This window comes from Carettochelys insculpta, chromosome 8 (genome assembly GCF_033958435.1).
Source record: "Carettochelys insculpta isolate YL-2023 chromosome 8, ASM3395843v1, whole genome shotgun sequence".
Lineage (NCBI taxonomy): Eukaryota > Metazoa > Chordata > Testudines > Carettochelyidae > Carettochelys > Carettochelys insculpta.
The window spans coordinates 19,806,137-19,822,371 of NC_134144.1; the positions used below are offsets into that span (position 1 = coordinate 19,806,137).

Here is a 16,235-nt window from a genome sequence, read left to right on the forward strand (position 1 = left end):
AAGACCACTTCTCTTGACTTTGACAAGCACTGAAACTGTGGTTTCAGAACACCAAAATTCAAATGTGATAAAACAAAAACAGCAGGTAAAATGCCTCAAACACCAAGAAGAGTTGAAAGCAGACTCAATAACTCAATGAATTGGAATCACTTCAGTGACAACTCCCACTTCGAAACTCAGGAAATCTCCAAGGCTTGACCAAAAGAAATATATGTCTGGCAAATAGTTAGTGCAACTTTTATTTATGAAATCAGCTTCAAGAATAGAATCTAACAAATAAAGCGGGAATCCAGTAAGTCATCTGACAGCTTCTGAATTGTTTCCAAATCTGCTCGGAAGTACAGAAATGGAATCAGTTTACACATAAATACTTTGCTCCTATATGCTCTAGTACCAAGAGTTTTCATCCTAGGTGGGATGAGAACTGCACCCGTTTTGTTTAGACGTGGTGGTGGTCATCATGGCATAAGCTCATAAAATGAATTGTCTCTGCATATAAAAGGGAAGAAAAATACTTGTTTTGGAATATAAAATGACACTTTATGGCACTGGAAGTGCTGCTGTATGGCAGGCCGGTACCTCTGTTCACTAGTAGGAATATTATTGAATCTAGTATTTTGTTTGAGCATAAGCAAGTGTTAAAAATAGGTAACCAGAAGTCCAGGTGGTGGCCATCTTGCTGAAAAGTTAGATGTGCGGCCTTAAATCTGTAAGCAGCAGGATCCTTGGCACCTCATTCCCTACTTGTGACTTTGGAGTTCTCACAGTTTATAAACAGCACAAAGATACTTTCGTCGACTGAAGCCACACAAGGACACTAAGAAACACCCTTTTTAATTTAGAAGTTTCCCTCCTACTCTTTACGTTGTGTGCCAGTTGGATGCAGCTTTCCTCAAGGACCACTTGGCATTTTCTGGATGACGTAACAAGAAATAATTTACATTCTTGGCAACAAAAGCTAAGCTATTATTGGTCAGTCACTCAACATCTCTTTACTGTAGCCAATTGAAATCTCCTGGAGTTACCCATCCTTTGATTTGAGCAGCACAGCCAGCTGCTGACAGTGACCAACTCTGATGCACTTATTGCTTTCGCGGGTAATGGCAATTTTAAACAAGAAACCCTGACCGTTCAGGTCTCTCAATAAAGCCACACTATTCCCATTAGCCCTCACAGAAGTCACGTACATGGACTATGGGACATTACAGACTGCTTGAGGCTATATGACTGACCAGAAGCAACAGAACCACCCATAAAAAAAAAATTAATATATAACTGAAATTGGCTTCCATTGGTTTAAAAATTCATCCTAATTTAGCTCAAACTTTTACTCATGTTTTCCCACTCGAACCCCCACTAATGCTGGAGATAAGAAGATTTACTGCGCTTTAAGAAAAATCGCTTCATAGACAAGAAAGAAAAAAAGACACCAATAAAGGACAAACTTTTTCACAGTTAATCATAAATAAAAGTGCATTCAGTGTTCAAGTAGGGTGTATAGTTTAAGCAAGCTGTACAACCACATTTGGCACAGTCATCTTTTAAAGGGTCTGCGCGGGTCCCTCCCATTTACTGTGGTTAGAAAGGGCTGAACATTGTTAAATGCTGGAATCGGTGGATTTATGGGTCCGCGTCCATTGGCCCTTCCAGGACCTGAATAGGAGTGGGCATGACTGTATGCCAACGGGAATCCACTGGCTTCGGGTCCTGTTTGCAAACCATTTCCTAAAAAGACAGTAAAATGTTATCACAAATTCCATACTTCGTAATCACTGGTCCTCTATGTAAACACCCTTCGATGCCAATATGACAATACTTCCACTCATATGCACTCGCCGTTTACTGACACATCCCAGAGGCTCCACAGCAGTAATGACCAGGAGATACAGTTTGTAATGAACAGGACAGATAAGCTAGAGAGGAAGGAGTAGAAGGAAAGCAGCTAGTACAGGAGCTATCTCACCTCCCCCCACCACACACACAGTCACAGAGAGAAAGAAAAGGTTTCTGCGAATCCACTGTAGGCAGTGACAGCTGGTCCCATGCTGTTGGGACAGAATGCACGAAGGCTGAGATGGCAAAAGCAGTAGGAGGGGATGGGGCAAAATTAAAGATTGCACAGAAGCAGGACGAAGGATAATGAGACAAAGAAGCAGGCATTAAAATGCAGGTGTGAATGCAATGGAAACAGGACAGTCCACTGTGCAAAATGACTGGGTCACAAATGACTAGCCAGTAATTAGGCTGACAGAGGACTTGCCCCACCCTAGCATTAAGGCAAGAAAAAATTGACTGCAGAATACCACCCTTATTTGCTCAGCAGAAGTTTTTATACTTGAAGGAACAAAAAGGACTCAAAGGAGTGAAATAGAAGAAGTGAAGATCTGTTCCCCAAGAGGAAACAGTCACAAACATCACATATCTGTTCAACTGCATCCATTGGAGCTCAGGCAACGGCCAGCAGCACCTCTTGGATGACCAAGCACTAGGTATGGATTATCCTATGCATGCATTTAATTATGCAACCCCAGAGAAAAGGTGTAAATGAGCTCTACACCCATTCCAAGGCCTCTGATGCATTTTTTTAATTGAAATATAATTGTTTTCGGTACCATGCTGCCACAAAACTATACTTACACTCTACTCTTCCTATTGCGTAAGAGTTCGGGTTTCTGCCGTCCTTCCTTTAGGACATAACCTATGTTCCCTCTAATTATTTCCCATCTATGGGCAGCACACATTTTGCTATGTGCACCGACAATAGGAACATATGCTGTCCACTGTGGGTGTTCTGCTTATCAGCTGGGCGGCACCTGAATCTCTCCTGGATGGCCGCCCGAGCGGCCAGGCTACAAAGAACACTGTAAATAACTTATCAGGAAATGTGACACTGGCATAGGCGGCCAGAAGGGACCACCAAATTATCTAGTCTGACCCTTGCATATCGCACACCACCAACCCCCCTCCAACACCTGCACACTAAACCCAACTAAATGTTCGCTGTTGAGCGGCACAAGAACAGGACTAAATCTTAACATTGGTTAAGTAATTAAGTGCACCATTAAAATCCCGTCTGGCTTAGGTCTGCCCTTTCCGGTCAATATGCGACAGTGAGTTCAAAGCCCAGAGTGGAATTTTCAGAAGTAGCTAAGTGATTTAGGAGCATGAGTTGCATTAAAATCAGCATGGAATGTCATCTTACATGGCACAGGCATTTTTTAAAAGTCCTGCTTGAAGAATTCCTAGGAGACCAATTCTCAACACTTTATAATGGAAATATTTTTTTGAGGAAAGTCACTTATGTGCAAAAATGCTTGCAGGGTTTGACCCTTGCTTGACACCAGAGCTCCACATTTTGCTCCTAAAAGGTAAAAACCCTGCATCTCTCATTGCTGAAAAAACAAGAACCAATCAAAGAATTAAAGTGTTTCCCATCCTTTCACGTCCATAAAATAAAACAAAACTTACCCATTGGCCCGAAAGCATAAGTACCAAAATTACTCGATGGAGAACTATTACTCTGTTCACCCTGTGCCTTCAGAGAAATGCAGAGAAAAAAAGGGTCAGGTATAGAAACTTGTTTTACAGGGAGGGATGGAATTTGCTTCAGTTTTGTGCTGGCTGCACACAAGATCCCCCCTCGCTGCTCCCCTACAGTTATTTAGCACATCATTACCATGCCCCTCTGTGCCTTTTGTATGCTTACTTGAAAAGCACTTTAAAAGAAAGAAATCTTACCACCGCCTACCCTCTAGCAATCAGATCAAAGAATATTTAAGGCAAGACGACCCCAGGAAGTTTAACATACCAGCTTGTTGTGCTGCACATGGTGGTCAGAGTTGGGCTCGCTGAAGTTTGGCTCTTCTGAATATAACATGCAAAACCTGAAAAGTAAAACAGGATCAGGACGACAGCAACAGAACAGATTTTTTTTCTAAGGAGTTAGGAGAGAGTTCTTCATTATTTCCAAAGGGAGTGGACAGACACTTCGTACATTCATGCTACTAATATGTAAGTAAACCAGGCTCCAGTCCTACAAAGGGAGCCCCTCCATACCACAAGAGACCAAACTACTACCACACCACATGATACATGCGAATTTCAGGCCGTTAGCTCGATATTTACCATGTAACTGTCTTCACTGTAAATGCATTAGCTTGGTTTAGGGAGCACTAATAACACTATCATATCACCGTCGGTACCTTCTGGGTGTAGCGTCAAGTTCGAATTTAAAATTCAAATAAAGGCCAGTGTCTTAAAATTTAATTTATTAGCCTCCAAGGGTGTCCCATACATAACCCCCAATGCCCCACAGTGCTTTGTTCTGGCTACTTCCATCTCCGCTGCTCTCCCAGTGCGCAGAAATTAGATAACAGGAAGATCACGAATTTCAAGTTGGGACCAGGAAGCCTGTGGGCTCACGTTTATACGAGAGCCTGAGAAATGCATTTTCTTCTTTGCTATCAGCACCGAGAGTGCATCTACCCATCACAAATAGCCCCAGCACGGAGTCTGTACACCTGTCTCTACACTTGGCGGTTTTTTCCCACCCTGCCTGGCACCAGCCGCTGCCTGGCTGCATCACATGGCAGCAAGGCCATTGTGTGGGTCATGTTTGTATAAGAGGCCGAGAAACTTCTCAGCAGTTTACATTTGTGTGCACACCACCCTCCCTCCCCCACAGGCGCTACGCAGTCGGGGTCTTTCCTGTGCTCAGCCACACCACATCCCCTGACCCAGTAAAAGGACGTCCCTGCCGTTTGGTGCTGACCATGCTGCGAGGCGTCACCATGTCCTGGCTTGCAAGAGGTTAGGGCTTCAAGGGTAGGAAAGATTTTTGGGAGCTTGCAGCCATCTGAGGGGGAGACTGCTGCTTCAACTGGCCCCCCCACCAAAAATATTTTTCGGGCCTTTGCCACCGGGGAGAAGTCACCCCCAATGGCTATGAATTGCAGGGACTTGCAGCCTCTTTCTTCTAACTTTGGACCCCTTCACGCAGGGAAGAGTGGGTGGATGGCCAGTTGAGAACACAGACTGTGCACAGAAGCTGTATAGTGGACCGGGAACCCACAAATCCTTTCCCCAGCAACTCTTTTTTTCAAATCTTTTATCTTTCTTCATGCTATTCATTGTCCCTGTATTATTTTCAGGGTCAGATGCAACCAAAGAAGGGGAACAGTCAGGGGATGCCCAGTTGAGAAGACACACACCTGCTGATTTCTACAAAATCCTTGATAACTGAGTTATAGCTACTGTTTTAAAAAGCAATTCAGTTATGGAAGAAAGAGGTTCCTGTTAATATGGCAATCTTTGTTGATGCCCTTCTTTTCCTTCCTTCTTTCCGTCCTCCTGGAAAAACGGATGTTTGCTTAACACGGGAGGGGAATGAAAGCAATGCAATGTGGGAAGATGATGCCAAACAACAGCAAAAATGCCCAGAATGCTACAGGGAAGACAGCACTGGGGATTAGGTTCCCAGAATGCACTGCTGCAACAGCTGATGTTTGCCGATTGAGCATGGCAGCAATAAGTCAACTTTGTGAGGAGCACATGGGGAGGTGAAGATAGATTCAAATCAATAAAATCCAACATTACAAAACCGATATTAAGAAATTTGAATTTATCTCATAGCATAGACAGAGCCCAAGAAGGGCTCTTCCTTTGAAGGCTTGGGGCCCAAGGTGTCAAGTTTTCTGGCTCAGGCTATTTCAGTCAAGCTCAACAAGACTGGAACACGTGATGTGCCTGTGTGACACCTGTTAATATCAAAGCCAAGTTGATGAACCTTAGGGGGACACTGAAATTCACATAATTCTTTTCCAGTTAGTGGTGCTGAGTAAGGGAAATATCCTACAGACCATTGCATGGATTATTGAGGGAAGAGAAGAGACTGGGATCACAGAACTTTTACTGTAAAGTAAAATTACTGTCACAAGCCACTTAAACTGGCAGCTGGTCCAGACCTAAAAAAAGTTCAGGTAAGGATTTCACCTTAATCCACTCCTGTTACAGCGCAACACCCATTCGAAAGTTCTACATTTGGCCTGAAATGCAAACTCCAGTGTATTCCTTCATGTCACACCCAGTGGGGTTCTGTTATTCTTGAGCCACCCAGTAGGTGGGACATCAAGTTCTCAAGGTTTTTCGGGCTGGAAATGTCTATTTTGTGTTCGTGCAGCACCTAGCGTAATGGGATCCTGGAGAATCCCTGTGGCACTCAGACGTTTTCAACAATACAAGTATTCCCTCTGCAGTGTAGACATTTCAGAATTATTTATTTCATTAGAAATAAAGAAATAGGTACTTCATTGAGTATTTGGCTGCACGGGCCTTGTCACAGGCATTTGCTCTTATTGAATAAGGAACACCTGATTGCTTGCTTCTCCACAGCATCCTCTAACAGTCTAGAAGAGTGATGGATGCTCCTACCGCAAACTCTCTTAACCTTTGCTCATCATGGTCCCCTCCGAGCTCTCTCCAATTTGACACAGGATTTAAAATAAGGCTGCAACATAATCAGATTATTCAAACTGCGGCCTAAGCAAGCAGAGCGGAATAATTGCTGAGCTCATTTTACATACTACCCTCCTACGAGCACGACCCACAGGACAGCTAGGAGGGAGGCTGAATTACCTCTCCTCTCCTCGAGATGGATGAGCCCCTTAAGCACACCAGGCTGGAACTCATTATCACCGCAGTGTGCGTAAGCTCACTTTGCAGCTGCTGTTCTGCCCTAGCCTCTGGATGAATAGAGGAGCCCAAGTTTCTATGCGGCATGGCTGTGAGCATGAGCATATGCTAACCCAAGAAGAAAGGTTTTGCAGCAGGAGCTTGCCTGTTCCGAAAGAGGGTAGTCAGAGAATCCCTAAGCAGAAGGGAAAGAGACGGAGTGGCTGGCCCCTTACAAAAGGAGCTTCTCTGCCCTAGCTCCACATTAGACTGACAATGGGCCATATCCTCCCGTCTTATCTGACCTGCTTTTTCCTCTCTTCATACATACTACTTATATGGGCCTTTTCCACCCTGACTGAACAGACCCTTGTCAGCTCTGGCTCTCCCTATAACTGGGACCCAACTCTTTAAATACTCCTCTGAAACCATCCCCCCGCCCTCCACTCATGCACCTGACGAAGCGGCTCTTTACCCAGGAAAGCTTATGCTCCAAAATATCTGTTAGTCTATAAGGTGCCACAGGACTTCTTGTTGTTCTCAAAGCCCAGCAGATACCCTCCCTTAGGAGCACACTGCGCTGAAATGAGCCCAAGGCCTACTGCTCTTCGCCACAGCCAACCACAGACAGGAAGAGCAACACCCTGGCCTCTCTTGCCGTTAAGGCTGCAAATAGGAACAGCACTAAATCCTCACATTGCTTCTTTTCTCCCATTGTATCCAACCGATAAGACCCCTGCTAGTTTATACTTCCCATAACCAGGGCCATCCTTTGGCATACACAGAGCACTCAGCTGTGTAGGGCACCCAAAAATATGGGGCAACACGTGTTTGGGTGGCCCGACTGCAGCCACGTGTACTGCTGTCCTGGCTGCCCCTCCCCCCAGCTGTGCTCTCAGCCACGGGCAGCCGGGCTGCCTTCTCTCTTCCCCTTCCCCTAGGCTCCTACTGGCCAGATGGATGAACATGGGGGGAGCTGGGACTCACTAGGGAAGCAGCAGGGGAGGGGCGGCCGTGAAAAGCTCTGAGCCCCCGTAAAAGCTGCTGGGAGTGCAGGGGAGGGTTCACTGGAGCAGCCTTAGGTATCTCACATAGGGTCTCAGGGTTAGTAAGGATGACCACCCCCGTGGCCTCCTGCCAAGGGCAACACGTGAACAAGTACAACAGACACAGAACGTGATACTCACTCCCCAATTTTCTGTAGCTCACCACCTCTTCCTGTGTAAAGCGTCAGGCATCCTTTCCACAGAGACGCGTACCTAGGCAAAAGAGTGCCAATAACGTCACGTGCTAGAAAAGTATAAGCAAAAGGTTCTCTTTTACTCACCAGGGAACAGTAACACTAAAACAGATGTTTGTTTGTTTGTTTGTTTTTTAACACCAGGAGAAGTAAAAAAACAAATCGACAGGGCCAGACGCATACCCAGAGACCAGCTACTCCAAGATCGGCCCAGAAAAAGCCAAGAACAGAACACCACTGGTCATCACCTACAGCCCCCAACCACTGCAATGAATTATTAAAGACCTACAACCCATCCTTAATCAGGATGCCACACTCCAGAAGGCCCTAGGTGACATGCCTGTTCTCTCCTACAGACAACCTCCCAACCTCATGAGGATCCTCACTAACAGCCACAGTCTATACCGCAGGAATACCAGTCCTGGAACCTTCCCTTGCAACAAAGCCCGCTGCCAGCTTTGTCCACATATCTTCTCTGGAAACACCATCACTGGACCTAACCAGGTTACTCACAGAATCACGGGCACTTTCTCAGGCTCCTCTACTAACATCATATATGCCATCATGTGCCAACAATGCCCAGATGCTTTGTATATTGGACAGACTTCTAACTCCCTTAGACAGAGGGTCAATGGGCACAAAACAGACATCAAAACACTCCACATTCACAAACCAGTTAGTCAACATTTTAATGGAATGGGGCATTCTGTCAATGACCTAAAGGCATGCGTGTTACTGAAAAAGAATTATCGCACTGTTCTGGAAAGGGAAACAGCCGAGCTGGCTTTTATATTCAAATTCGGCACAAACGCATGGTTTAAATCGTGATGGGAACTTTGAGTCACTATAGGGGCTCGTCTGCATAATTGGCTCAATCTAATTCTTGACCTTCCCCCCCCACACCCCTGCACGCTCTCATTTGCTCACCTTGATTATCTTTTTCTGACTTGTCCTCCTTGCTTACCATTTTTGGTTCTCTGTGCCTTAAATATTGAGTCTGTTCTGGTCTGGCTATGGTCTGAAGAAGTGGGTCTGTCTCACGAAAGGCCACCTAATAAACTATTTTGCTAGTCTTTAAAGTGCTACTTGACTGCTCTTTGTTTTGACAGTGTATAGACTAGCACGGCTTCCTCTCTGTTACTATTCAACACGGGATAATGTTTGTTAATGCAGTGGAATCCCTCTAGGCTTGGAATTCAGCACAGAAATAAATGGAAGTTTTTGTGTACACTGGATACGGAAGGATAACTTTTTTAAATGACTGAACTGAAAAACAAGATTACGTTATATGCAAAATTTACCTACATTGCAGCAGCAATGTCATTCGATAAATCCTGAATTCAATACAAAAGTGTACTCTGGGACAGAGTAGACTGTTTTTAGTGCAACTTGTGCACCAGTATAAGTGGAAAGAAAATACGTTGTAAAGTAAGGTCTGAAGTAAAATCTTCTTTGCATTTGCCATTTATATCTGTTGCCTTCCATGAAGTATGCATTGGTGCAGAAAGAAGACATAATTTGGCCCTAAATAAGTAACACTCAGGCTTTTTTGTTGCTTTATGTCTCGCAGGAGGTTCTTGTTTTTCTATTGTGTGGACCACATTAATACAGATTATCTTGCGAGCCATCTGTCTTCCCATTCACTGACCCAGACAACACTGTAAATAAATTATTTACAAAGAAATGTGATATTAACAGTTGCAATCAATCCTAGTAATTTTGTTATTATACAGTATAGTCAGGAGACTTTGGAAAGGGCTACCTACAGTTTACCAAAGACAGCTGTAATCTTTAAGGATTCTGAAAACACACCAACGTCAACCCTCAGAATTTTAAACAAATGTAATTTGAGTTAAAAACTAATAATAAAGAATTACTTCTGACTTTTCCATAAAATAAATCTGCACAAGAATAACTTCAAAAACGTGGGTGGGGATAGTCATTTGTTTTCATCCCCAAAACAAGAATTAAGTGAAAAACTCAACCACTATGCCACTAGAAACATTCTCAATTTTTATAATTACTGAGTAGAGGAGTTTGTTTGTATTCACACAATCCCTGAACATAACAAACCAAAATACTTTTCTGGGTTGGAGGGCTGAATAAGAAAGTGAAATTGACTTAAAAAAGAAGAGATGAAAGTGACTAGTCTCTTGAGATTGGATACAAAATGTAGTGGACAGTAAGAAATTAAAAGTAGTTTCAGATAGTTTCAATTTTATAATTTAGCATCAGTCAGGGCATATTGTAAAACTTAAAAACATATAATCTGCCAGTGGCCCATTATACTGTATCCATTACACATGAACAAAATACCATATTTTACAAACACTTTTTTTTAAACACACTAACTTCTACCTGCAGATTTCCTGTCATTTTCATTAAATCCCTCGTTATCGCCTCCATTCTCTGCAAGCACAGGGCCACAGGAAAAAAAAGTGTAAAAAAAAAACATGGTTTTGATTTCACTCTCTGCATTCCCACCTTGAATGTACAGATCAATATAACTTTGCCATCCCTCCCAGAACAGAATGTGAAACTTAAGAAAACCACTGCAAAGCTCCTAAATAGCAAAATCTCCTCTGAACAGAAACTAGTGAAATATAGACCCGTTACTGAGAGGCAGACAGCTCCATAAATTCCATCAATTTGTGTTAGGTTTGAGGGTTGGGGGAAGGGAGGCAAGCAGAGCCCCTGAGGTTTTAATTTAATGATAGATCACAGGCTGCTGCCAGCGTGACAAGGAAGAAGCCCAGAAAAGGCAGGCTGTGTCATGTTGCTTCTTTCATTGGAGGAAGCCAAAGTCTGTTTAGAATTCAACCACACGCTTTCATTACAGGGAATTTTTCCACATTCATCACCTTTCCAAAATAAAGACACCGATCCTCCAGAGCTTAGCCACCCCACCGCACAGCACAGAAATGGTTAACAAGACGATTGAGCAACAAGTTATTTGAACAGCCAGCAATGAGGCTGAGCTAAGCCTTATCCTGTCCCCACCCCATACATACCCTTTGGTCAATCGAATAATATCCCCTGGCTGTATGAGACTTCCGATTTCATCCCACACTGAAATTGTGATGCTGCCAGTTTTGTCTGCTACTTTGCACGATCTCACCTCATGTCCATCTTTGGTTTTGGTAACTCGTCCTGTATGGGGAATTTAAAATAATGTTTTTAACATAAAACTCACAAACTGGGAGAATTCGTATTGTCTGAAAACAAAAACAAGTAAGTTTAGCTGGTTTAGAGAGTTACTTTGCCCAAGTGTAATGGACCCTTTATACTCCTAAGATCAAGAAGCAAAAGCCATAAAATAAACAGACAAGAACGTCCAGAGCAATGCACTTCAAGAGGGGAACTGCTCCCTTGCCTGAGCGAAAGCTCTTCCTTTACAACAGAGAAGGAACGCGGGATCAAAGGAGGCTCCCGCTCCCCCGGGAAGTGTGAGCACGTGTCGGGAGCCCAGCAGACCTGGACTCTCTCCTACCCTGCGAAGGGGAGGGAGAGGAAGAGGGAATAGGGGGGAGAGAGGAGGAGGAAAGGACGAGACATGGCTCAGAGGGACCCACTTACCGATTTCCAGCACAATAAAGACGACATTTAAGTTTTTCAGTCCGGGTGTTATGTCTTTTATAACGTGGTACATGTCGTTTGCCATGCTCATGCTGCTGCTCAAATGGACACAGGTGCTGCTGAGGCAGATTGAGCAGGACAAAGCATCCCTCAGGAGAGAAGGGGCGTCAGGGAGCCCAGCCCGGGTTTGGGGGATGTGTACACTTTGGGGGGTCCCCTCGCAAGCCAAATTAACAGGCAGCAGGAACACTCGGAGCCTTTTACAGCTGGAAGATGGAGGCGAAGGGACGAGGCTGGGCACTGTGATTTTCAGGCACTGAGACTCCTCAGCTGCAGCCGCTGCCCCCACTGGTGAAAGCCTGTGGCGACCCTGGCTTCCCAGCCGCCTTCTCACTGCACCGAGCCCCGGGACGGCCCCCGGCCTCGCCTGCTATTATGTTACAAAAGCTCGGCAAGTGCTCCCCAGCCCCTGCTTGTCCCAGCTCAGTGGGATCAACCACCCCAGCCTCCGCCTCCAGCCTACACGCCGGCTTTCACTGCAATGCAAATGAAGCATGTGCTCCTGCGCCTGCCCTTTTATAGCCAGGGGGGCGAGCCCATCTCCCTCATCCCGCGGGGGTCAAGGGAAGAAAAACGGGGACGGGGAGGACAGGAGGGAGCCAATCACGTGGTGCCTTAGCCTGTTTCGAACCACTTGCTTGGGCCTATTGGAGTGGTGGCTCCCCCCGACCCTATCGCCGAGTCAATCCCTGCAGAAGCTGGGGAGGCGCGTGGAATGGAAGCGGCCGTGGAACGCGAAGCCGTCAGAATGGAACTCGCTGTCAGCGAGTGCTCCGTGCGAGTTGCTCATTGGCTGGGTTGGGTTCTTTTGTCCTCTGACCTGGAACGCTCCCTCGGCCCTTTGGCGAGCGGTCAGAAAGCTCCATTCGCTCAGACGCCGGCGATGCGGAGCATCGCTCGCTCGCTCTCCGCGCGGGGTGGGGAATCGCAGGCCGGCGGTCGATCAGCCACCACCCTTTTCCAGACGCGTGCGCCGGCCTGCGCTGGCTGAGCCGCGCGGGGGGAGCGAGGAAGCGATCCATTTGTTTCCCTCTGAAATAAAATGCTGTCTCATAACCACAGTCAGAGTTGGAGGCAGCCGCATGCGGCCGCGTGACCCGTTCCCTTTCATTCCAGACACGGATCGGAGAGGAAGCCGAGTTAGTCTGTATCCGCAGATACAAGAAGTCTTGTGGCACCTTATAGACTTAATATATTTTGGAGCATAAGCTTTCGTGGGCAAAGACCCAGATGACGAAGCGGGTCTTTGCCCACGAAAGCTTATGCTCCAAAATATATTAAGTCTATAAGGTGCCACAAGACTTCTTGGTATTTCTAAACAAAAAAATCCATAGTGAGTAAGCAGAAAGTATCACACAAGATTGTGTTATTCCCAGGGAGGAGGAAGGAGTGTAAACCTGTAAGGGGTTCTTATTTTAGTAGGAGATTTGGCAGCATCTTCTTAATTGCAAGGTAGGTGTTTATTCATCATATTTCAATGAGCTTCCCATGTAAATTGTCTATGCTGAAGACAATCCAAAGAGGAGAGGTAACCTTGTTATTCTGTATCTTTGAATTCAAGTATCAGAGATGCAGCGGAGTTAGTCTGTCTTCAAAAACAACAAGAAGTCCTGTGGCACCTTACAGACTAACATATTTTGGAGCATAAGCTTTCGTGGGCAAAGACCCGCTTCGTCACAACCGCGTCTGATGAAGCGGGTCTTTGCCCACCAAAGCTTGTGCTCCAAAATATCTGTTAGCCTATAAGGTGCCACAGGACGTCTTGTTGTTTTTGAAGATACAGACTAACTTGGCTGCATCTCTGATACTTGAATCCAAAGAGGGTATACACACTACTGGAAACAGGAAAATCACTAACATTGTTTACACAAGACTCCTCTATTCTGTGGCAATCTGGACCTTCGTCCAATCGCTAAGGATGAGATTCTGTAGCAAACTGCAGCTGTGACTGTGCAATAAACAGGGCCCTGATCAGCATGCTGTTTCTCTTCCCTCCGTTCTCCTGGGATTGGACTCTGTGTTTCTCCCTGGTGTGAGCTTTTAAAGTAATTTGTTGCTGTAAGTTACAAACTTTTTGGCCCTAGAATTTCCAAAACATATATTTTAAAAGCCAGTGACAATGCCCTTGTTGTGTGCATGCACTAAGAAGTCTAGTTTTATTTTTCTGGGAATATGAAGTCAGATCTTAAATCTCTCTAAGCTCTGTGGTACTCCTAGGTTTCCAAAGGGGAGCATGGGAGACCCATGGGGTTATATGACACGCATAGTTACGATGGCATATGATGCTCCTGGCACTTCACAATAGCCAAGTGTGCAGTGATGCATCTGGGGCCAGGCACGCAGGGGGCATATGGGAATGAAGGTGTACATGTGCCAGGTAAAATGGGTTGAAGCCATCAGCCCCCAAAACGATAAACCTAGTCCGGTTCAGCCCTGAAAGGACCCTACACCATGTCGGAGGGCTCCCAAGGGGACAAGCTCCTGAGTAATCTGGGCTACAAGCTGGGCCAGACCCTGGGTGAGGGCAGCTACTCCAAGGTGAGGGTGGCCACCTCAGCCAAGTACAAGGGCCCACTGGCTATCAAGGTGGTGGATCGGCACCGCGCACCACCCGACTTTGTACACAAGTTTCTGCCTCGGGAGCTCTCCATCCTGCGGGTGATCCGGCACCCTCACATTGTGCGGATCTTTGAGTTCATCGAGGTCTGCAATGGGAAACTCTACATCGTGATGGAAGCAGCGTCCACGGATCTGCTCCAGCTGGTGCAGCGGCTGGGGAAACTACCTTGTGTCCCCGAGGCCCGGGACATCTTTAGGCAGATCGTGGGCGCCGTGCGCTACCTTCATGACCAAAACCTGGTGCACCGAGACCTCAAGTGTGAGAACGTATTGCTCACTTCTGATGGCCGCCGAGCAAAGCTCACGGATTTTGGCTTTAGCAAGGAGGCACGTGGCTACCCTGACCTGAGCACAACCTACTGTGGGTCAGCTGCCTACGCCTCCCCCGAGGTGCTGCTGGGTATCCCTTACGATGCCAAGAAGTACGACATATGGAGCTTGGGCGTGGTGCTCTACGTGATGGTGACTGGCTGCATGCCCTTCGACGACACCCACATCCACAGCATGCCCCGCCGCCAGAAGAAGGGAGTTCTGTACCCTGAGGGCATGTCCCCTCTGCCTGAGCCCTGCAAAGCCCTCATTGCACAGCTGCTCCAATTCAGCCCAGCCTCCCGGCCTGGGGTGGGACAAGTAGCCAAGAACTGCTGGTTGAAAGGGGAAGTTTAAAAGGAAGCAGCTTTTCCCATCTAGTACCACATGGGCTGGCTGGAGGGACACTGAGTGTGCAGAGCTCTTGCAAGAACAATATTGATCATGTGGGACTGTTCGCAGGAGGTTTACAAAAAAACTGACCCCGTGAAGTTGATGGGGGTAGTTAATGGAGCAGCAACCGTGTGCTGTAGCTGACGGGGGAGGGGGAGGAGGTGAAGTGAATGGATCGCAATCACACAGAGCTGTCAGCAGTGGGTAGACTCTGAGCACATGGAGCTTTGCAGTGCTGCCTGCTAACAACCATGAATCGGTAGGACAGCCCCTGGACAGTGTGTAGGAAACTGCGCTCTGCCAGCCTGCCATCTCGGACATTTCACCGGAGTCCACTGTGCTCAGAGAATAGCTAAAAAGGGACACTATTTGCCTGCAACCTCCATGACTGTGCAATAAACTATCTGACCTTTGCTGATGCATCACAGTGCTGCGGCATCCTACTTTGTGCTCAGTCGTGCCCGATTTCTAAATTCTGGTATGAGTCATATTAGCATTTAGGGAGGGACCAGTGCAGGAAATGTGTGAGCTCACCTTAGCATTAGTTCTTTTAACCCTTCTCCCTTCTGGCGAAGATCTTCTTATCGATAAACTAGGCAAACACAGCTTAGATGGGGCTACTATAAGGTGGGCGCATAACTGGCTGGATAACCATTCTCAGAGAGCAGTTATTAATAGTTCACAGTCATGCTCGAAGGGCATAACAAGTGGGGTATCAGAGAGGTATGTTTTGGGACTGGTTCTATTCAATATCTTCATCAACGATTTAGATATTGGCATAGAGGTATGCTTATTAAGTTTGCAGATGACACCAAGCTGGGAGGGGTTGCAACTACTTTGGAGGCTAGGGTCAAAATTCAAAATGATCTGGACAAACGGGAGAAATGGTCTGAGGTAAACAGGATGAAGTTTAATAAAGACAAATGCAAAGTGCTCCACTTGGGAAGGAACTTTATACCTACATTCCACTTGGGAATCAGCTTTATACCTACAAAATGGGAGGCAACTGTCTAGGAAGGAGTACCGTGGAAAGGGATTGAGGGGTCATAGTGGACCACAAGCTAAACAGGAGTCAACAGCGTGATGCTGTTGCAAAAAAAGCAAACAACATTCTGTGATGCGTTAACAGGAGTGTTGAGAGCAAGAACCAGGAAGTCATTCTTCCGCTCTACTCAGTGCTCATTACACCTCAGTTGGAGTTGCATGTTCAGCTCTGATCAGCACGTTTCAAGGAAGATATGGAGAAATTAGAGAAGGTCCAGAGAAGAGCAACAAGAGTGATTAAAGGTCTAGTGAACATAAGTTATGAAGCAAGACTGAAAGAACTGGGCTTGTTTAGTTTAGAAGAAAGAAGACTTAGAAGGGACAT

General features: G+C 46.0%; 2 protein-coding genes across 2 annotated transcripts; one reads left to right on the forward strand and one right to left on the reverse strand.

The window, feature by feature from the left end:
* Positions 1-221: 221 nt before the first annotated feature.
* On the reverse strand, positions 222-11,989 carry NABP1 (nucleic acid binding protein 1). The gene is made up of 6 exons (XM_075001293.1): positions 11,486-11,989; positions 10,921-11,059; positions 7,857-7,928; positions 3,809-3,884; positions 3,469-3,535; positions 222-1,725 (listed from the first exon to the last, which is right to left on the reverse strand). The coding sequence occupies exons 1-6, from the start codon at positions 11,574-11,576 to the stop codon at positions 1,535-1,537; spliced, it is 636 nt and encodes a 211-aa protein (XP_074857394.1). The 5' UTR covers positions 11,577-11,989; the 3' UTR covers positions 222-1,534.
* A 2,007-nt stretch (positions 11,990-13,996) lies between these two features.
* LOC142016977 (testis-specific serine/threonine-protein kinase 6-like) lies at positions 13,997-14,830 on the forward strand. The gene has a single exon (XM_075001528.1). The coding sequence runs from the start codon at positions 13,997-13,999 to the stop codon at positions 14,828-14,830; it is 834 nt and encodes a 277-aa protein (XP_074857629.1).
* Positions 14,831-16,235: the final 1,405 nt, after the last annotated feature.